This window comes from Leptonotus elevatus, chromosome 10 (genome assembly GCF_054856555.1).
Source record: "Leptonotus elevatus isolate MCC_2025b chromosome 10, RoL_Lele_1.0, whole genome shotgun sequence".
Taxonomy (NCBI): Eukaryota; Metazoa; Chordata; class Actinopteri; order Syngnathiformes; family Syngnathidae; genus Leptonotus; species Leptonotus elevatus.
Genome location: NC_141248.1, coordinates 1,449,133 through 1,471,251, shown reverse-complemented (window position 1 = coordinate 1,471,251; position 22,119 = coordinate 1,449,133). Strand labels below are relative to the sequence as shown.

The following is a 22,119-nucleotide window of genomic DNA, read 5'->3' as shown; positions in this document are numbered from 1 at the left end:
TGACAAGTTGAGTTGTGTTAAAAACAAGTATGCTACAGTTTATTTAATGCGCGTGCGTGCGTGTGTATTTGCAATATAAGCATCAATACTATTAATGACTAACTTACTTGTATCTTAATGCAGAGATGGATAAAGCAGGTGGAGGACGAGAGCTATTCAGCCAGTGTGGCTGATGGCACAGAGTCTACCTCCTCCCAGCAAAGCACCAGCAGCAGATCCACCCCCAATCCCTTCTCCAGTGGTAAACATTTTATATCAGTTTATTTTGAATTCCTCATACAATATTAGAACAATTTTGTGCTGTTTTTAAACTGTGTTTCTGAGACTAAATTATTTCCTCACATTTTTACCTGTGCCGTGTTCTTCAATAATAGAACTGAATGCACCTTTCAAGAAGCGCCACGCCAAGTATATGACAGAGACGATGCCACTATCCTCTGACCACCTCCTTCGCCCTCTGTCACCCATAACGCCACCCCTTCCTGAGGACCCCCTACTTCCACTGCTTCACAACCCCTGTAGCTCTTTGTTATCGAATGGCCTCGCATACTCACCAATGCCCTCACTGCCAGTCAGCCGCTGTAACACACCGCTGCAATTTGAAGTAAGAGTACACACAGAATCATACACACACACACACAAACGAAATATCACACATTAACTCTTCACCTTGTGGGCAAAATTTTAGTTTAAACGTTCTCTTAGCAACCCACGCCCTATGAACATACGTTACGCATGCATATTCAAATACACGACCTTGCATGCATCAAGTGAGAGATGTCAGACTGCAGATGCTGCAGAGCAGTGTCATACCTAACGCCCAATTCACCCTGACTGCGGAACGGCCGCGTTGCGTTTTCCGTATGGCCGCCGCAAAAAATAGAAAGCATTCGAGTCTGCGTGTGAATTCACCTAGCTGCAGTGCGGTGCAGAAGGGATGCGGCGCTGCTGAAGGTTTCCGCAAGTGGTTTTTTTTCCCCGGACGCCGCATGCGAGACGCTTGCGGATTTTCATGAAGCTGAAGAAATTACACAAGCCGGACGGGAAGTCGAACATCGGCATCAAGGTGGATCCGGTATATTTCAAAATAAAACCATTTGGGAACGCATTTTTGGAGGGAGAGGGAAGCTAGCTAACTACATAGTATGACATGAGTTGGACATTTAAGACAAAAAACAAGCTCAGATTAAATTAAACATGACAAAATAACTCTATTTAAACATAAAATGTACTTACCCATGGTAGAAGAGCCATGGTAGTCACAGAAATAATGTCCAAAAGCATATCGATGTGACAACAGGCAAGTGTGGCTATTGTTTTCAAATAGGACTCTATATACACGGTTGTTGTTGTCGCGTGAACTCAACTCTCCAGTGTGAACCCCCGTGATCTTGTGGTCTGGCGGGTGCAGATTTCCGGACACAGACAGCTCACGTAACGCACGCGGTGTGAATTGCAGTCCTTGCGGTGGCCGTACGGAAAACGCATCATGGCCGTTCCGCAGTCAGTGTGAATTGGGTGTTAGCCAAGGGCACCTTGGCAATGATCAGGAAGAACACTGGTATCTGTCTTGGAACCTGTTTTACATAGTTGTGTCCATAGCACATCTTGAGCCTGAGACCCTCCATTCTCCACACCATGTCCATTTATTGAATAAGTTACTCACACACCTTTCTTTCTTTAATCAATTTATTATATGGAGTCTTTCTGAATCAATCCATGATGTCCATATTGTATATGATGGTGCAGATAGATCTGACAGTTATGAAAAGAATGTGTCTTCATAGCAGCTTAAAGTGTACCTCAGGAGTAACATCTCAAGGTATTGATGGAGAAACGGAGCATTATATCGTCACAATTGATAAATACCTGGTGTTCCCATTTTTGTGTCTAGTCATGTATTTGCCAAAATAATTCAGCTTGTTAATTTTAATACTCGTTACCATGTTTGGGGCGGATGTGACGTCACCTCATTGACGGGATGTCACTCACACACATTAGTTACTATTGAGTGAGATGCCAGATCGCTTGCCTATGGATGTAAGTCTGTCATGCAGACTTGATTATTTATTTATTATTATTTATTTAAATAGAAAGGATATAACCTTACCTGACTTCAGGTTTTAATACGGCGGAAGAATACTTACATACGCAACATCGCCTTCTCCTGTCTCATCTTGTTCATCAGCAAACGGATTGATGGACTTTCCATGAGTATTGACTCTGGAGAGTTGCGAATGACTCAGATTCGTCAAAAATTGCCGCATTTAAAGGGATAGTTTGGGATTTTTTACATGAATCTGTATGGCATCCTCACCTACTACTGACTTACCGCTGACAGCGTCCTGTGACCAGAGATCTGGTCCGGTTTTGGTCGAGACGAAAAGTAGTCCGGCAAGTTGGCTGGGGTCATGGAAATAAAGCCTTTTTCTTCTCAAAACAATTTGTGTTCAAAAGAGTGATTAAATTTGCATCACAAAACCGCAAACTAGAAAGAAGTCAGACTCCATTGGCATTGGCACTATTTTTTTTGTTCATATCACTGCGCAGCGCGCTGCATCCAGCTGACAGCTGTTCCACCGTAATTATAACTTTGAAAACTCACGATAACATGTCTGACTACGACACTGACGACAAAGACAATGTCTTTAGCACTGAGTTAAGGCGGTATCTTTATGAATCCTAATATACTGATGTCGAAATTCTTCAGATGGAGTTAGAACGGGCAGAAAAAGAGAACGAAGAGGCATAGAGATAAGGTCCCTTCTCCACCGCGAGACGTGTGATGCGTTCACAAACACTCGGACACATGAATGCTAATCAGAATGTGCAACACGAGCACAAAAACACACAACACAACTTATTTCATTACACTAGCTTATAGTTTATGCAATCATAGCATTATATACTAATCTCTCTAGTTCTCCGTTAGCTCTCTCGCATCAGATAAACACTTCCAAACAACTTGACGTGCGTGTCTGTCAGCTGGATGCAGCGCGCGCCACACAGTAATCCGAATAGAAAAATAGTGCCCGGCGGTAATGGAGTCTGACTTTTGTAGTTTGCGGTTTTGTGATGCAAATTTAGCACTCTTTTGAACACACATTGTTTTTAGAAGAAAAACGCTTTATTTCTGTGACCCTAGCAAACTTGCCGGACTACTTTTGTCTCGACCAAAACCGGACCAGATCCCGGGTCACAGGACGCTGTCAGGAGTAAGTCACAACTGTAGATACCATGCAGATTCTTGTCAAAAATCCTCCTCACCGGTGAATATGGCTGGCGTCTTGACAAACACGCTCCAGGAGCTTTTACAAGCTTGCTTTACTATAACAAGTGTAACACAAACACATTTGGATACTAGGGATGTAACGATATCCAAACATCACAATACGATATTGTCACGATATGAAGCTCACAATACGATAATTATCACAGCATTGTGGGGAGGTTGGCGATATTTATAAAAAATTTTTTAAAAAAAGTCACAATTAGGGGTGTGAATTGTGTAGTACCTGGTGATGCGATTCGTATCACGATTTATAGGTCACGATTCGATTCGATGCCAATTCATCCCGATACAAATCTATAAATTGAATTGATTATTCCAATTTGTTTTAGTTTTTACTCACATTTAGAGAATACTAATCAGTAAACTTGTACATGTACACTGTAAGATTTGTATGAAAATTTATTTATCTGAAACTTAACAAACAGGTTGCAGTCTGTTTCATGTTTGAACAGCACTAAAATAAAATATTAAGGCTTAACGTTCCATTAATATAACATTCTTCCATGCTTAAAGTGTGAACCCTAAGTAAGATGTTTTGTTGAATATTTCCATCAAAAATTGATGTTTAAACATGAGTTGATTCGAAAATTGTGCACTGTAATATCGAGATATATTGCCGAATCGATTTTTTTAACACCCCTAGTCACAATATTGTAAAAAAAAAAAAAAAAAGCTAATACTAATTAAAAAAAATACATATTGTGCTTTTGTACATAACAGCAATGCATATAAACAACATACTCTCTAATAACACTTAATATTGAGGCACTTACTTGCTAATGTACGCACTCATTGAGTTCCTCCACATTCACTCGGTTCACAAGCCTATTACGTTCCCCTTCATCTGACAATTAGCATGGATTTTAAACATAGAAGGGCCAAAACTGTCACAATGGGGTGGAGGATCCAAATGCAGGGATGCATGTAAAACTGAACACAATTTATTTAACAAAAACACAAACAGGGGTACTGGGTAAAACTCTAAATAAACAAAACCAACAAAGTTCTGAAAAGACCAGAAATCAAAGTAACAACAAAACACAAGAGTGGTGACAGCGACAATGATCCAACAAAGACTGAACTAAACGAGGAAACTAAATACAAGCCAACTGACGAGACAAGGAGAGACACCTGGACAAGACACAAGTGGTTGGGGGATATCACGATATTGCCATTTTCGTTACATCCCAATTGGATGTAGTTTTTGGATAAACCATACATATTTCTCCAGGTACACTTAAAGTGTAAAACAAAGTGATGAGATAGATAGTCTAACACTTTAGTTGGAATGCAGAAAAATACTTACTGAAGTCAACTGAAGCATACTGCTTGTTGGAAATGGCTTTATTCACATCACATTTACATTTATTATAATATATTATTATACTCTCCTGGATTTAACACTATATGGGTGGGTTATATGAGATTCATATTTGGGTTGTGTGACACTGGCAAGATTCTAACAGCCTCCTATGTGTTTCTAGAATATATCATCCCCTGAGGCATCACCTGTTCACCGGCCAGAGTCCATCTCTCCTGAGGTATTTCCATTTGTCCAAATCAAATTTCTGAAATGATCTTACAAAGCAACATTATTTTACAATATATTTTGTATGTTTTCAACACTTTTTTTCCTCTTCCTGCCTGTCCTACTGCTTGGCCGTTAGCCATGTCTTCAGACAGACTTGGACATCCCTCGGACCCAGTTCCCAGATCTCTCACTGTCCTCTAGCTTAGAGAGCCCTATGGCTGTGGTCTCAGATGACTTTTCCATTACTGGAGCTTCTTTGAGCAGTGATTGCCAAGACACATCCTCTGTTGGGATCAGTTCCGTCAAGCCAGTGTCAAGTTCAACCTCCGAGCGAACACTCCAAACTAGGGAACAGGCCATCAGGACAGAGTTCAATCTCATATACACTTGCTCACCCCTCAATGCAAACTTGGGCAACACTGTGGCCGTTGAGCGACATGTCTCTCTAGCAGGAGGTTTATCGCCTGCAGAATCTTTACATAATTCTTTAAGCGGCCAGGGGCTGTTTGGGGATGTAGGGCCAGGCTGTATGTCACCCTACAATGATCTTCATTATGGTGGCAGCTACCCAGAGAGTAGCACATCTCCTCACGCCAACAACCCACCACAAAAAAAGAAGGCAAGTACACAACATATTCTGCCAATGCATTTTGTTTCAGTTTTTTTAGGCAAATGGGGTTTTGTAAAGTCGGTGAACATCCAAGCCATAGGCTTAAAAAAAAAAGTTGTGCATAAAGACACTGGCTTTTACCCTTCCTTCCCCCACCCACCCCTCTATTCCTTCAATCTCTCCTTTCGCCTCGCTGCTCTTTGAATTTTTTTGCCAAGTCTTTCTTCCACTTTTCTTCCAAGGCAGAGGGCCAACCAGCATACCATTAGTCTGCTGACAGGGAAGCCAGATTACCAGGCTATAGCTGTAAGAAGTCAATACAAGACAGTACAAAATATGGTGAATATTTTCCTACAACTACATCTCTAGAAGTGTGCATGAAAATATATATATTTTTTGATCCATCTGCATAAAGCACCCACCCATGTCCAAACAACATGACCTTTGTCAAAACATTGAGTTTCTGACTCTAAAACCATGTATTCTAGTTCTGACAGAATATGTCTTAATAATTTTCAGAGCTCTTGATCAGCCCCTCTAATCAAATGTAGTATGACAGAAACAGTTTTCAGACAGTCGTCTTCAAATTTTATGGGTTTGTTGTACCATTTGAACCATCTAAAGTCGTCACTTCTATTTTGTGTTAGACAAACAGTGTTTCACATATCTAGAATGGAATTTAAGATAAAATTACATTTAGTTTGTAGCTGTTGCTATTTACTATATTTTGCCCAAACATGCTCTGTAGCTTTACTCAAATTGTAATACAGGGGCCAGGCACCTGCGCGTCTCAGCATTTCACGAATAAATAAAGCAATACAACCAAAGCCAAAAATGGCTTCGCTCAGGTCCTTAAAAAGTATTGAAAGGCGTTAAATCCATGAATCATTATCATTAAAACATCTTAAATCAATCTTTGAAAAATCTTTTTTATTTTTAATACATTATAAGTATGTTTTTCTGATTCTGAAGAGTCTCAAGTCTGAAAAATTACATTGTTAAAAAAATAATTTACTGAATGTATCCCATTGTAATGTCTTGCAATTACGACAACAGGACCAACAAAAACATTGATGTGGTTTTAGTCAGGACTCTTAAGCACAGATGTACATCACATATGCACTGTAGCACCTTGAGACAACATGGGACATTGAGAAAATTGTGATGTTGGGCTTAAATTTGATTTCAAATAGAATTTAAAAGTCTTGTATTTAACTTATCCTAAGCAATAGGTACCCTGCAAAATGTTGTTCTGTGTTGTTGTACTTATTACAACCGATGTTACTCACTGAGGATGACACTCGCCTATGGAAGTATTTTAGCTTTAGATTTGAGTTTTCCCCTTTACCAAGTGGCAAGTGTTTCCTAAACTCAAGGTCAAAAATGTAATAAAAGCATGTTCATATTAGTGCCCCAAATAGTGTTTTGCTGGCCAGTTAGCATGATTCAATTCCACCTACCAGCAAGCGTCATCATTCTATAGGCAGTAGAATACATTTATTTGTCCAGCAATTTGCACCTGACCTGATATCTATATTATATTATTATATCTATATTCTGCTCTCACTCTGCTGCCAACTTGCTGCACCATCTGCACGTTGACGCCACACATCCCTAAATAGGCGTTAGCGTCGCCCTCCTGGCAGGTTAGAAAACACAACCACTACTTTGAGTAAAGGGCAAAGGCCACACTTTTACTATGATAGGCAGCTGTTGTGGACCAGGTGTCACAACGAGAATGTGCAAAAGAAGGATTGAGCATTCTCCAGGCTACCAAAAGAGGAAACAAATGCGGATCCTCCTCATAGTGCTAGATATCGCTTTTGTAGCCATCACTTCATATCATGTGGGTCAATTACTGAATCAGTTAGTCGTGTAAATGTCACTTGATTGTATAGTTATTAAATGAAGGCGAAAGATGTGATTGGGTACTTTATACAGCGGCTGAACCAGCCGATGCTAATCAGCGTGAAGTTAGCTTCTTACCACACGCAAAATGTGGGACAAATAATCTATTTCGTTCGTTTGTGCTGCTATCATTTAATAGATATTACACAGTTAGATTTAATAACTAACAATAAACAAGACTTTTTACGGCATAAATAATGGCGGTGGCGGCCGAATTAGCAGATGCTACGTTGCTAACGTACTTAAATAACACTGCAAGACGTGTGTGAAACTGCTAATTTCAATGGCATTTTGACCACACATAAAGGGGAAATCATTCCAGATTGTACAAACTTGTAAAGCCTTTGTATGCACATTTGCAAGTACTCACCGGTGTAAGTGAGGGGGGAATTCGATGTACCAGCCATCGCTGAGTTGAAAAAAAAAAGCACTCATGCAGCTTCATAGGCAACGGTATTATTATCCAACCTGTCCACCTCGTGCATGTATGTCATGTCCTTTTCATCAAAGTGTTTGTCAATACTCTTGCACAGAAAGTTGACAGATAAACGCTAGTTTGATCCCTCCTTGTCATTGTAGCCCATTAACGTTGGCGCCGTCACGTTCCTGCCAGAGGGAGCGTGTTCAGAAAACGTGACGTCCAGATCGCTATTAGTAATATATCTCCTCACTATGACTTGTGTGACCAGTGACCAATCTGTGCCTCTTTTGTTTTCATGACAACAGGCATAAACTGCAGTGCATTCAAATGAAATGAAATAATTGATAGATAATTTATCATCACTTGTTTTAAGCTATTATTTTTAAAAATCTCAGTGGTTAAGTACAGTAAACATGAATTCTCCCATCTTCGGCATAACGCTGGCGCTGTTACATGCATAGATAGTGACTTTTGCCATGCTACATTCCAACAGTTGTAGAAACCGATTCTCCTGTAGGCTACTGCAAAGCAGAGATTTTGCAGCTTTTCAGAAGAAGAAACTTTGATTAAAAACAATAGACTTACATGTAAATCAAAGTTTGAACTACAATATAATGTAGGATTTCTGTATCTGAAAGTATGTTTAAGATAGCTTAACAGTTGTGTCAAATGTAAAACCTGAAACTTCGGGAAATATTACAAATGACAGTAAGTAAAAGTAATGTAATGAATCTACAATGACGTATTAGGAGTTCATAAAGTGTCAGCTTTGCGAGAGAAAATACTCAGAAACTTAAGAAAAATACACGTAGCGTAGCTATAGTCTAATGTGAGGATTTGTTGGTGGTTAATGGGGCACTGTTTATAAAATTAAAAAGCAGGATGGAGACGGATACATTCTTAATTTAAACTTTACTCGTCATACATGGCAGCGAGAGCGACAACACTTCCTGATCCCTATCGGCTGACAAACACTAACCAATCAGAAGCTAGCATACTTTAGGCAAAAGCAAGTGAATGACGGAGAGCAACAGATTTGACACATCAACTTAGCTACTTGTACAAAAAAATACCAAAACGTATGAATGTGTAAATAATAATTCTGGAAACAAAAATTTACAAGTAAGTATACATTTTAACAAATTAACTTAAATGCTTGATCATCAGGGTGTGAACCTTTGCAAAGCGAAGCGTCATTGTCGCTGGCCGTACCCAACACTTCAAAGAGCGAATGCTTAACATGATATGGTTAAAGCCATTATTATCTCCTTGTTTGAACACTTGCCCAAAAAGTATTGGCACAAACATTCGAGTAGTACGCTATGTGTATTTCTCGTAAATTTCAGAGTTTTTTTCTCTCAAATTTGCCACTTTATAAAGTGGCAAATTTGAAAGTTTTTTTTCTCAGACTATTGCCCCCGCCCTCTAAAAAATATATATTTACAGTGGCCCTAGTACGCTGTCGTCTGGCCTTTGTGACAAATGCAAAAGATTGCATTGACAGCTGGGAAATAGGCCCCAGCATGCCTGTGACCCTCGTGAGTATAAGCAGTTGGGAAAATGGATGGATGGGAGGATGTATTCATTCTTATCAAACCCTAACCCTATAGTCCTAAAATTTAGGTTGTTGCGGTCCTATTTGTCATTAACCGCGTGGTCATCATTTCTCTGCCATTGTCCCTTTCTGTCATAAAAAATATGTAGATGACTGCTCTCATTTTCATTGCGTTGTTTTATTTATTATTTGTGTGTGCTTGAAAATGTTGTCTTTTCAGTGTCGTTGCATCGTGGTGTGATACATTTCAATTGTCTGTTTTTCATCAAAGCATTCATTCAGAACAGTTATGTTGAAGATGGGTTTCCTACACTGATGACATTGTGAAATCTAAATGCCATTGTTTTGTGTTGTATTCAATATGAAAAACTCAAGCTCAAGGTCCAGGTGAGTTTTGTGTAAAGAGGAGCATGCGGTCCTTACTTGGCCAGCGCCAATTTGAATGACACAGCATTTTTGCTTGAAGTGTGCTTGATATCATTTCTCCCACTCAGGTGTCGTTGCTGGAGTATCGTAAGAGGAAGCAAATTAGCAGCCGTGACCCCGAGCCATCTAGCTGCAGTTCGTCTGTGGATAGCACCCCGACTCGACCTGGCTTTCACCACATCCCGGAAAGCCAACATCCCCATTACTTGATGCATCCCCTGGCTTCCCCACACAACTGCACGCCTTCAACAGGACACATCAGTTCCGTCCCTCAGATAGAGGCAGTCAGTCCTCCAGACCACCAAGGCTCATGTGTGCAGGCAAAACATCCAGATAGGAACACACAGTGGTAAGCGCAATCAATTAGTAATCATTACATTGTCATTTGCTCCCAAAAACGTATGTATAAGTTTTTATGGGGGGGGGGGGGGTAATGCTCGCGCATACAGAAGGCTTCTGACATGAAGAGGTCGCTTAAAGGAAAGGTAGTTATTTCAAAAACGGCCAGCAGGTGGCAGCAGAGTATAAGAGATCAACCAGGGCCATGTTGCAACAAGCTCTTTTTGCCAGTGTTTTCAACAGGTTTGTGAATGCTGGTGAAACTTTGATATATTCTAATGCTAAATGCTGCCAAACGGAAACAGATACAAATATCCTTTTTTTCCTGATGGAAGAAAAAACTATTCTTTCTTTTGGTAGGTTCCATGTTTTTATAGCAATAGAACACAATATTCTGTGGGCCTTGCAAAATCAGTCAAAATCCAGTAGAACAGCCAGGAGCGAAGGGGGTTGCTTCAGTGAAAATGTCTGGGAGTGAATGAATTAAATAGTTATAAAACCTCTGATCAAGATTGACTTTGCTCTTTTCCCTACATTAGGATGGTCCCCACCAGTGTAGAACGTCTACGGGAAGGTCAAGGGGCATTGGAACGAGTGCTGAGAAGCATGAAGATGGAGCAAATGCTTAAGAGGAGCAATAGTTCTACAGTAAAAGAATCTGGTATGAAGAGATTAAATTAATCGAGATGAATCGACAAATAATTGATTTTCAAATTAATCGACAATTACTTTAACAATCGAGTAATCGTTTTAAGTAATTTTTAAATTCAAAATGGTTCAAATCCTATGAATATCGATTATTCAATAAATGAATCGACTAATTTCCTTTTTTCCCTGATTACTGTATATTAACCAGTGATTGATATTTATTTCGTAATTCATATTCAAATAGTGATTTAAAAAGGGGGGGAATTGCTGTTGTACTACTCGATGGATTTGATAATCGATTACTTGTTGATTAATCGATTAATTTTGACAGCTCTAATAAACAGTAATCGGGGGGGAAATAAAATTGAATACGATTAGTTGATTAATTGAATCAATAATCGGTAGGTAGATCGATTCTATAAATATTCCATAGTGACAACAGTGGATGAAAGTCAAAAATGGGATGTTAAAGTAAGATGAAAAATTTCAAAACATTAGTTAAAATGCACGTTAACACGGTTTGGTATGATGAGACCAGAAATAAATGTGAATCATTTTCCGCCTGTGTGAGATGCAGTACAGTTGAATGCTAAGACATTTGTCCAAAGATACTAGTGGTGCAACTGCCTTCACACAGCCGAGAGACATAGTCTCTCCAGTGTTTCTTGGGTTGTCCCCGGGGCCTCCTTCCGGTGAGACATGCCCGGAACACTTCTCCAGGGAGACAACCGAACCAGATGGCCGAGTAGCGGCTTGACTCTGAATTCCTCCCGGATGACCGAGCTTCTCACCCTATCTCGAAGGGAGAGCCCACAACTCGTGACCATAAGTGAGGGTAGGAACGTAGATCGACGGGTAAATCGAGAGCTTTTCCTTTTTGTCACAGCTCCTCCCTTCACCACAACAGACCGAAACAGAGTCTTCTATTTCATAACTCATTTAGTAAAAAAACGAGCAATAGTACGGGGAACGGGGCCCGTCTGACTGTACCTCCAAATGACGTTCACGTTTTGTGCATCGATGATGCAGGCATCTCGGAGCTGCAACAACTCATGTGAAGTGCACACTGACACTTCACACGTACGTCGCAGTAATATGCATCAATTGGGCAGAGATATTCTGACTCTGGGCTCGGGGTTCTTTTCCTTGGTCGGTTTTGAGGGGAATGGTGAGAAAACGAGTGGACAAGCACCAACGCTGGACAACGTAAAACCAAACCGCTTTTACTTACTTAATTTATACATGGTTAATCCCCACATTTTACAGTTTTTTAAAAATCAGTGTTCTTTTTGTCCCCCCATGCTTTTGGATGCAGACCAGTATGACATGCAGTCAGTGATCATTCCTTCGCCAATGAAGAGTCCACCACACAGATGCAGTCCATCTATGTATTCATATCAGGTATGTCAAAATCATTTGCATTCACATATACTCGCACCACCTTTACACCCATATCATCCACGAGGCACTCAAGACTGGATGAATATTTGACCATGTTTAGTATAGCCTATCAACATCTTAAAACGAGTGATATTGCTGCCTATTAGTAAAGATAGACCCATATGTTTTTTCAGGGCCAATACCGACGGCGATTATTAGTTGTCAAGGAGGCCGATAGCTGATATTCATTTGTATAAATATGCATACCACCTTGTCCTGGTCTCTGCAACCTGCAGCTCTGGAGCCAAATGTGGCTCTTTAATCCCTTTCCTGTGGCTCCATGTGGAACTCTAAAAAACTTTTAGTAGAAATGAATATTTTTTGTACATATTTATTTTTATTTTTCAAAAATATTCTTTAAATGAATTGATTTATATATAAAAATTAAATATTCAAAAATTCAGTCCAAATTTATGAATTGTCAGAAAAAGAGACATAAAATAGTGACTTAAAAAAAAAAAAAAAAAACTAAAAATGTCCAAAAAGAAAGTGGAAAAGCAGAAAACTACCATAAAATGTCCATGAAATTGACAAAAAAATAGCAGAAATGAAAATGTGAAAAGTAGCTATAAAATGTCAAAAAACTGAAGAAATCCCGAAAATTACCGTAAAGTCAGAATTAAAAAAAGAAAACATTTGAAAAAAGTAACTATAAAATGTCCAAAAACAAAAGACACAATTCTGAAAATTCTAAGTTGCCAAGGAGGCCTATAACGATATTTGAAGCCGATATTCATTTTAAGGAAAAAGGGGAAAAAATGGCATCAAGCATTTTTATAATACAAATGCCAATCTTGACTTTCTGTAATGTCTTAATGCATGTTTATTGAACAATTTTCAGACTTTTCCAAATGTATATATATTTTTTAATCAAGACAATATAATTATTTTTAATTTTTCATTTAAAAATAATAATAATTCAGGGATCTCTGAAGGTTATCAGTAAGTTTTAAAAAGTTAAATGGAAACTTAAATAAGTAAATACCATAGGTCTCTAATTTTCAACAGTAAATATTTTTTTCAAAAATTTTAAAATACCTGAAATCTTGAACTTTCACATTTTTATGTTTTAATGTCAAACAAAAACAATAATAATAATGTTCCCAGGGTTAGCAGCATCTCTTATAAAGTTAACTGGAAATTTAAATAAATAGTTTTGAGATTAAAAGAGTTTTAGATTGATCTATTATCGGCCGTCAGATTTTCTATTTTTTAAAGGTGAATACCAATATTCGTCAAAATACCTGGTATCAGCGCGAATACTGGCCGATTATCTGCGCCGATAATCCCTACCTATTAGTGAATGTTTGTCCTTGTGTCAAGTCATCAGATGTCCAGCTGCAGACGGACAGTCCCTCATTGCTTCAGCAAACACCCAACTCTCCATTTGGAAGTTGCTACAGCCCCGCATCAGGCAAGAGCTACTTCTACTCGTCCTCCTCCCACACAGGCCCACCTCAGGACCAGCTTCCATCCTCCTATCCTGCGCATCCCTCAGCAACCTCATCAGACTCCAAGCTGCCAGGAGACTTGCTCCATCTGCAGAGCAGCGACAGTGACGTGGACGGACCCCTCAGTTGCAGCAGCCACCTGAAACGGGGCCATTTGAACAGGAACAGCCTTGGGCAGCCGTGGGCTCACGGGCCGACTAACACAGACACGAGCTCCACGGCAAACAGGGGGAATCAACAGCAGGTTTCTCGAAACCTCAAGTCGGGCAGCCCGAGGTCACGGCTGCTGTCTGCCTCTGGACCAACAAACTATTCACAGCGAGGGACGAGCCTCAGTCAGTTCCAGCACTCGCCACTGCAGGGCCCGGGCGTACAGACACAGTCGGGAAGCTTTTAGGACTTTGTATGTACAAGCCTGTGCAAATCTGTTCGGGCCCAGTGGTGCTATGAGGCACAGGTACTTTGGCGAGAAGAACTGTAAAGGAAGCAAGAGAAAAGAGGAGCAAGAACTGATTCACAAATTTAAAAACAGTTTTGTTATTCATCTTTTCATTTGTGTTCCAACAACAAAAACACCACATTCTGCACAAAGCCAGTTGACTTTTGACATAATCTTGGAATCTTGAAAATACTAAATAATCTAACTTGAAATTGGCCCCAGTGTTTTCTTGTGCTAGATTTGGCAAATGAAAAATTCACAAACTTCCACACAAATGTCTGTACAAAATGATTAAAGACACACCTGTCATTGTACCCTGGTCGGTTGATTACTTGAGAGGCTAGCATAACAGAAAGAGTTGTTTTAATTTGTTTTCATTTTTGTCAATGTGAATCTATTTGGCAAAAGGCTGCATCTCTGCAGCAGTACTCACGTTTTGGTATGGAAAAAGTAGAATGACACGTGACGTGACACTGACAGGAATAGGATCCTTAGATATAGAGGTGGTAAATCCAGGTCCAGAATTTGGCTTTAGCCCCTGATGCTAGCTCCCTAGCAGGTAAACGAGCACCATGGGAGCTAGCTCCCGAGCTAGCTAGCACCTGGGACTAAAGCCAAACTGTGGCCGAGTTTTTACTTTCTGGACTTGGATTAGCCACCTCTGCTTAGATAGAGGGTCATTTTTGTATTACCAGCTTCTGTTTTGATGGCCTAGCAAAACATGAAAATACTTTTTCTTTTTTTCCCCCCTCCATGCTTTCCCACCTTTAATGCCATTTTGTGAGTTGACTTGGGACTTTCACTGTAGACATTCGGTGTTGTACTTGAGCCAGCTTCTGATTTATGGTGCTGCAACCGCCCCCAATAAATTTGGAATTGAACTATGCTCCTCATATGACATTATTCATCCTGTAATTGGATCTGTTAACATCAGTTTTTTTTCAAAGGACATTTGTCATATGTTGTGGCGGATTACAGAAACAATACATAAGTGAAATATCCACTCTGCAAGTGTGGGCTTTGATTGTTTTTGTGCTACAGGATTTCGTTAAATAAACAAACACACATTCCCGTTTGTCAGATAAACCTGAATATAATATATTTAGGCATATCTTTAAAAAAGAAAAAAAAAGTTGGTAGTGTGATGTATGTGTAGCAATTTTTTTGACCAAACTTTGCATTCCGTGCTGACTGATGCCAGGGAGAGTATTTGTGACGGTGTTTGGAAGATTGTTAAAACTAGATTTATTTTTTAAAAATGCTGCTATGTTCTCCTGTGAGAGCTGCTTCCCTTTCTGTAGAATGCTGTATTTTAATACTGTTTTCCAAAAATGAACTTTGGAAGAGTTGGACTACCACGATGGAATCTCAAATGTCCCTAATAGCCCAACTGCAGAAAGTGTCACCCGATCTCCTCTGTCACCAGAGACTCAGTTTGTTATACACGCGATAACTACTGCATTTGTGTGGAATACCTCAAAATGGAGGGCGCAGGATCCCACTTGCAGTTGAAAATACACAAAAGGGTACTCGGGTGTTATGAATGTTTTGACAGACAAACAAACAAAAAGTTGTGATCCAAAATGAACCAGCACCTTAAAGTGATTCAATTGAAAAGACCCAATAGGACAATATGTATGAATATAAGTACTTGTATAGAAAGAAATGTTATATAGACTTTTATGGAGAAATATAGTACACTGAATTTATCGCATGATATTTGTTTTTACGGTCTGTGTGACCAATTTTGCCAGTTGGTTGGAAGTTAATCATTGGGTTTGTTCTTGAGTTCCCTTCAAAACCAGATGCTGCGTTACTTTATTTTGCGGTTTTGTAACTATTTGTTTTGTTTTGTTTTATTTTTACACACATCATAGTAGTAACTATTTCAATTGTTCCCCTCCGAAAAGATTTAAGAAGCAAGAGATGCTAATGCAAATGTAATGCATTTTGATAATAAAATAATCATGATGGTAATGTATTTTGAAACCTAACCGTTGTCATGTGTCTGAGTATGTTCTCACATATCTGAAATCACATGCCACTATTTGTTTTCTGCTGTTGGAAGCTGAAGTTCCATCTGTTTTCATACTACATAGTAGGACGACATCATTCAGCCTTACTTTGGGGGGGGGGGGGGGGGGGGGGGTTCACTTGTCAAGTCAAGTTTATTTATATAGCCCTTAATTACAAAAGAGACTAAAAGGGCTTCACATGCCCACAGTTAACAAATATTAACAACATCCTCTGATCGAACCACAAAAGGGCAAGGAGAAACTAAAAAAAAAGAAAAATAAGAAACCTCGAGAAGGGACCGCAAATGTGGTAATCCCCCTTCCAGGGTGACCAGGCTGCAATGGATGGTGAATGGGCAAAAATTTGTGATGCTAAACAATATTAACTGGAATAGTATGAAAGTTAGGAATTATTATTTAGGAAGTCGAAGCACTGCAAGAAGTCGCCGTCAGAGAAGAGGGTCCACATCCAAACCCTGCTCAGTTTTGGAGCATCATACTTGCTCTTCCCCACACTCTAAAAACAGTTGGGTCAAATAAAATGGACCGATCCATTTTATGGGTCAATTTGACCCAACATTCTGGGTTGTTTTATACAAAATGACCCAATTTTTTGACCCAAGTAAAGGATCTGACCAATATTTATGAGTTGTTTTACGCTTAAAGACCCATTTCTTGACTCAAAGTTGGGTCAAATCGACCCAAGTAGAATATTGGTCTATTTTTTACCCATAGTTTGGTTATTTTAGATCCATGTTTTTTTAGAGTGCACTAAATTATCTAGCAATATGTAAGTAGCACCAATGGGGTCTTTGCACAAATCCACTACTACCTGAACACAATACCACTCCTTTATTTCCTGTCTTTCATGATTGGACAAACTGATTAATCCAGGTGTGCCTGACCTCAGTAACCACGACGACAATGGCCAGACACACCTGGATTGTGGTAGTGGGATAAGAACCATTCAATTAATTAAAAACAAATTTGATGCCTCTGGTGTTTTGGCGCTGTTAAAACAGTTTTCGGGGTGGCCACCTCTGGCCGGTGATACAGCTGGGGGGATAATTATTATGGATTAAATAAAATTAATTGAACAAAAAAGAAAGACAAACAGAAAGGACAAGATTATAAACTCACATGACAGGTGTGTTATGTCATCATCGTTATCATCAGCTGGCGAATGGGAGGAAGTGGGATACGTAATGTTAAATTGATAAAAAAAAATAAAAAAATTGACTTTAAGGCCCCGTCCACACGAAAGCCAGTTTCAATGTATCCTCACAAGTTTCTTACCATTTAGGCCGTTCATCCACTTCATGGCGCAGTTCCGGAGCTTGAAACCGGGCTCCAGAGTGTCCGTCTGGACACCATATGCAGGATACTCCTCCAGTGATTACGTAATGGTCGCAGCTCGATGACGACACATTGTCGCAGATTGATGACGTATGCGGCAGTTCTCGCGTGACTGCGCGCGAACCATCAGTCTGTCAACAATGGCGGATAGCCAGGTCGTAGTCGTTTTGCGCAGCCTTCTTAGCTTGCTTATGCTTTTGCAGCAAAACATTTTGCTTCTTTATTCCCACGTTCAACAAGCGGTGTTTTACTTGAATCACCCGCCATTGTCACTTCTCCTGTGTTTGTCTTTTTCATGTTTTATTTTTATTTTTTATTTTTTCATGTTGTTTTGATACATACAAAGCCATGTTTCTTCTGTAGATTGCAATAAAGTTAGAAAAAAAAGTGTTTGTCTTCTTTGTTGATTCTTCTTCTACGCCTTCCGTTAACTCCCTGTTGATGTCACATCCGCAGACAGAGGGCGGGAAATTTGAACCCGAATCCAGTCTAAAAACTATTGGCCAGAGGCTTGCAGGAGTACCCATTGTGAACAGTAGATGTTTCAGTAATAAATGTCCAAATAAAAAGGCTATTGTAAAGATATTTTGGCCAAATTGTTCCAGAGAGCATCTTTAAAGTGGGGGTAGAGTTATAAAGGAAGGGACCCGCTGACAGTACCATCTCGTCCATGTTTATTTAGCAACTGTCCCCGATCGTCATGCAAACTGGCATTTTATTTTACTCTGACCCAGTTGTGCAGTTGTTGGTTTTTTGTTTTGTTTTTTAAAATGTATTTATTTAAATTTGTCCAGATTTGGTCTAAAGAGATTTGGTCTAAAGAGACGCGATATGAGGTCTTGATTTAGCTTTTGACACCATTGACCACAAAATCCTACTGTCCACACTAACCCACTTACATTTTTCAGAAAAAGCCATTGACTGACTAAAATCATATCTTCGCAATAGAATGCAGTGTGTTTGGGTCAACGGTGTTAAATTGCAAATCTGGAGTGTACCATGGAAATCCCCCAAGGTTCCATTACAAGACTAGTTTTCAAGTACCTTGGAGTGGTCCTTGATTGCGCTCTCACTTTCAAGTTACGTTAAAAAAAGATTCTTCAACCTTTACAATTTCAGATATATTCGATCATCTGTAATACTTAAGGCAGCAATGACGTTTTTTTATATTATGGTGTGTTCACATACAGGCTGTGTCCAAATTCACAAGGCTAGGTCCTCCGGTCGCACAACACTGTGTGTGCTGTTGAGTCGTGCTGGGAGTGACGTCATGCAGTCAACAAATTCAGCCTTGTGAATTTGGACACACACATAGAGCATTGTTGTTTTACAAGCTGGTCTTTCCCAAATGAAAACCCATTCAAACAAATTGTGACATAAAAGAGCAACAACAACAAAATTGGCAAGAAAATCTCTTTCAAAACGTGCAATTTTATGAGTTGTGGTCATTTTAAATTTGCTACAATATATAAAATAGTCCATGGAATGGCACCACCACTACTAAAGGAATTTGTAAAGCTAAAATCTACCAACAGCAAAGTCACAAGGTCCATTGCCAGAGGAGACTGTGAAGTGCCTTACGAATGCTCCACTTTCAACACCTTCAAGATGGAAAAAAAGCAAATCAGTCATGTAATCATTACTTTTAATAATGTATTTATCAATCTTTGTTGTTTTGTATATTGTGCTTTTTTTCCCTCTCTGTTTGTTCCTGTTTCTGTGATCTGCCTAGTGACAACAGATACAAATTAGCCTATGGTTACAATCCGGTGTGGTGTGTTTACATGCATGAGTCTTATGTGATGTTTATTAACATACAAGGTCATACATGGCTAAATAAAATTGAATTAAAAAAAAAGATGTTAAATCAAGTCAAAATCCAAACTGCACTATACATTGATCAATGACGTTTAAAACGTAGTAATCCAACATTTTGCCATTTACACAACTTAGTTATTTTTATTTTATTTTATAATGATTAATTAATTATAGATAGGTGAATTTGGGTCTAAACTTAGACGAGACGTCGAATAGACGTTTAATGCTCGGTGGGTTCATTCATATATAATATACTGTACATACACTAATGCTAGTAAAAAAAAAAACAAGTAATAACATTATACTTGGAAAGCTCACTTTCTCGACTCTACACACACATGTACACATTTAGATACAGTGTACAATAGTACATAGCATGCAAAAGAAAAACTGGAGAATATGGGGCAAAATGAATGGTACCACTATCTTCAGTGTGAAAAACTAGATCATATTTATGTTGTTCTTGTTTATTTTTTTATGCAGACCATTATGCATTGTATTTCACAAAAATTATGAGACCTAAAATTCAATCACTGTCACTGCTCATTGGTTTATATTCAGGGTTTCTGCATATGGCAGGAGAAACGAGATATTTTCAGCGTTCGGTCACATGCACCCCTGCGTAGGCCTCTCCAGCTCAGAGTCATTGGCTGATTTCGGGCCTAGTACGTCCCTGGTTGACAGTACACCATGCACTTTATTGCTGGAATCGTATTCAGCATGCCAGGGGATCTTACTGTGTTAAGAAATAATGTGATCTTTTTTTGTGAATCATTGTACAAACCCTACTACCAATGAAGTTGGGGCAATATGTAAAACCTAAATCAAAACTGAATTGAAGGATTTTTAAATCCTTTTCGACCTATATTCCACTGAATACACTACAAAGACAATAATTTAAACTGAGGTAACTTTATTGTTTTCTTTTGCAAATATAACATTTTATTTAGGGGGAGCCAACACCCATTTTCAATTGAAAACAGTTATTACCAGTATACCCCCACTTAGGGCTGTGCAATTAATTGAATTTCAATTACAATCCACAATTACAAAAATCAGCACAATCGTACATAATCACTCATTTTTATTTGTTTAAATTTATACATTTGCATCTTCTTTACATTTTAAAATAAACTAATTTAATGAATTTTGTTTTATCCAAAAGGAACTTACATAATTATAGTGTTTCAAAGAATTGTATCTGTCTTAATATTTTTTACGTTTAAACATTTTCATGTTTTGTACCCCAAAAAATTAATTATCGTCCTAATCATGATTTCAATTACTACCAAAATAATCATGATGATTATTTTCTTCATAATTGAGCAGCCTTACTGCACAGTGCACACACTGCACTCCAACTCTAAGTTTTTGCTAACATAAATTAATATATATTCTGTTTGGTCCTAAAGGAACTTACATAATTATAGTGTTTCAATTTGTTTTAATTGGTCTTAATATTTTTAAATGTTTAAACATTTTCTTGTTTTTTTTAAATCAAAAAATTATTGTTTGAATAATCGTGATTTCAATTATTGCCATAATAATCGTGATTATTATTTTTTCCATAACCGAGCAGCCTGACCCCACTTATTCAATAATTTATGGGGGGTTAAAAAAAATGTGTAAAAAAAAAATCTCCGACAAGGGCATGTTAACCACTGTGTTACATCACCTTTCCTTCTAACAGCACTTAATACGAGTTTGGGAACTGAGGACACTGAAGCTTTGTAGGTGGAATTCTTTCCCATTCTTGCTTGATGTAAAACTCAAGTTGCTCAAGCAGTACGAGGTCTCCGTTGTTGCATTGTGCTTCATAAGGCGTCACACATTTTCAATGGGAGACAGATTTGGACTGCTGGCAGGTTAGTCTTGTACTCGCACCAGTGCCGACAAAAAAGTACAGTAAATCACATGAAAATCCATTAAGAAATGAGCAGGTTACTACAAAATATCAATTTCTATGAATTGCTTTGATGGGCAAGTTGCCCCTACCAACATGGCCACCAAGTAGGCACAGCACTTAGCAGGGTTGCACCCTACAGAGCAGAGACGGGAAGTAATTAAGTACAAATACTTTGTTACTGTACTTGAGTAGTTTTTTCTGTACTTTGTACTTTCCTGAGTATTTATTTTTTAGACTACTTTTTACTTTTAGCCATTACATTTTATTTTAACATGAGCAGTGTTAGGCTTGTTACCTTAAAAAGCAATTAGTTATAGTTACAAACTACTTACTATAAAAAGTAATTCAGTTATCAAAAAAAAATACTGCTTTGTAAAAGTAAGTAGTTACTCAACAAAGTAACTAAAGTAACTATGATATGTTAACCAACCATTTTAATTTTAAACAGCGAATCAAATTGTCGCGTGTGCGCACATAGGGCTGTGCAGATGGTTCCAAGTATCGATAGAATCGATACTAAAGTGAGTACCAAAGAGCTCGTATCGATCCTTTACATTTATTTATTTATTTTGGTTTATCATAGGTCCCTTGCACAATGCCTTCGTTGTGCATGGGCATGCGCCGGCCCGCCACCGACAGCAGTAAGCGGCACTGAGGGAAACATTTAAAAAAAAAATTTTTTTACAGTGAATGACATTTTACACTTAAGAGTCATTTTATGATTGGTTTGAGCTTTTACAACTACTAGTTGAGCTAGGTATTAATTAGTGTAGCACAACATGCAAGTATTGTATTATGTGTCTTGAGTGCAGGAGAGCAACAGGGACTAAGAATATGAAGATTATTATTTATATCATTTCAAAGTCGATTCCAATTTCAAAATATTCCAAATATTCACGCCATGAGTGCTTCCATTTTTTTCATTCCCAAATTTCACGCTTTTCACGCTTACCCACAATTCCCT

The 22,119-nt window shown here is 38.7% G+C and overlaps 1 protein-coding gene across 13 annotated transcripts in view; it reads left to right on the top strand.

Moving 5' to 3' along the window:
* The window catches only part of setd5 (SET domain containing 5), a 66,176-nt gene extending 50,122 nt beyond the window's left edge, over nt 1-16,054 (top strand). For 12 of the 13 annotated variants that reach the window (XM_086086738.1, XM_086086739.1, XM_086086735.1 and 9 more), the window contains 9 exons: nt 124-241; nt 375-604; nt 4,777-4,833; nt 4,960-5,442; nt 5,680-5,772; nt 9,812-10,092; nt 10,622-10,743; nt 12,046-12,131; nt 13,494-16,054. In XM_086086738.1, coding sequence (XP_085942864.1) covers nt 124-241; nt 375-604; nt 4,777-4,833; nt 4,960-5,442; nt 5,680-5,772; nt 9,812-10,092; nt 10,622-10,743; nt 12,046-12,131; nt 13,494-14,018 — 1,995 coding nt within the window. In that variant the 3' untranslated portion in view covers nt 14,019-16,054. The remainder of the gene's footprint in view (nt 1-123; nt 242-374; nt 605-4,776; nt 4,834-4,959; nt 5,443-5,679; nt 5,773-9,811; nt 10,093-10,621; nt 10,744-12,045; nt 12,132-13,493) is intronic. The other variant, XM_086086729.1, reaches the window with a different exon arrangement.
* The last annotated feature ends 6,065 nt before the right edge of the window (nt 16,055-22,119 follow it).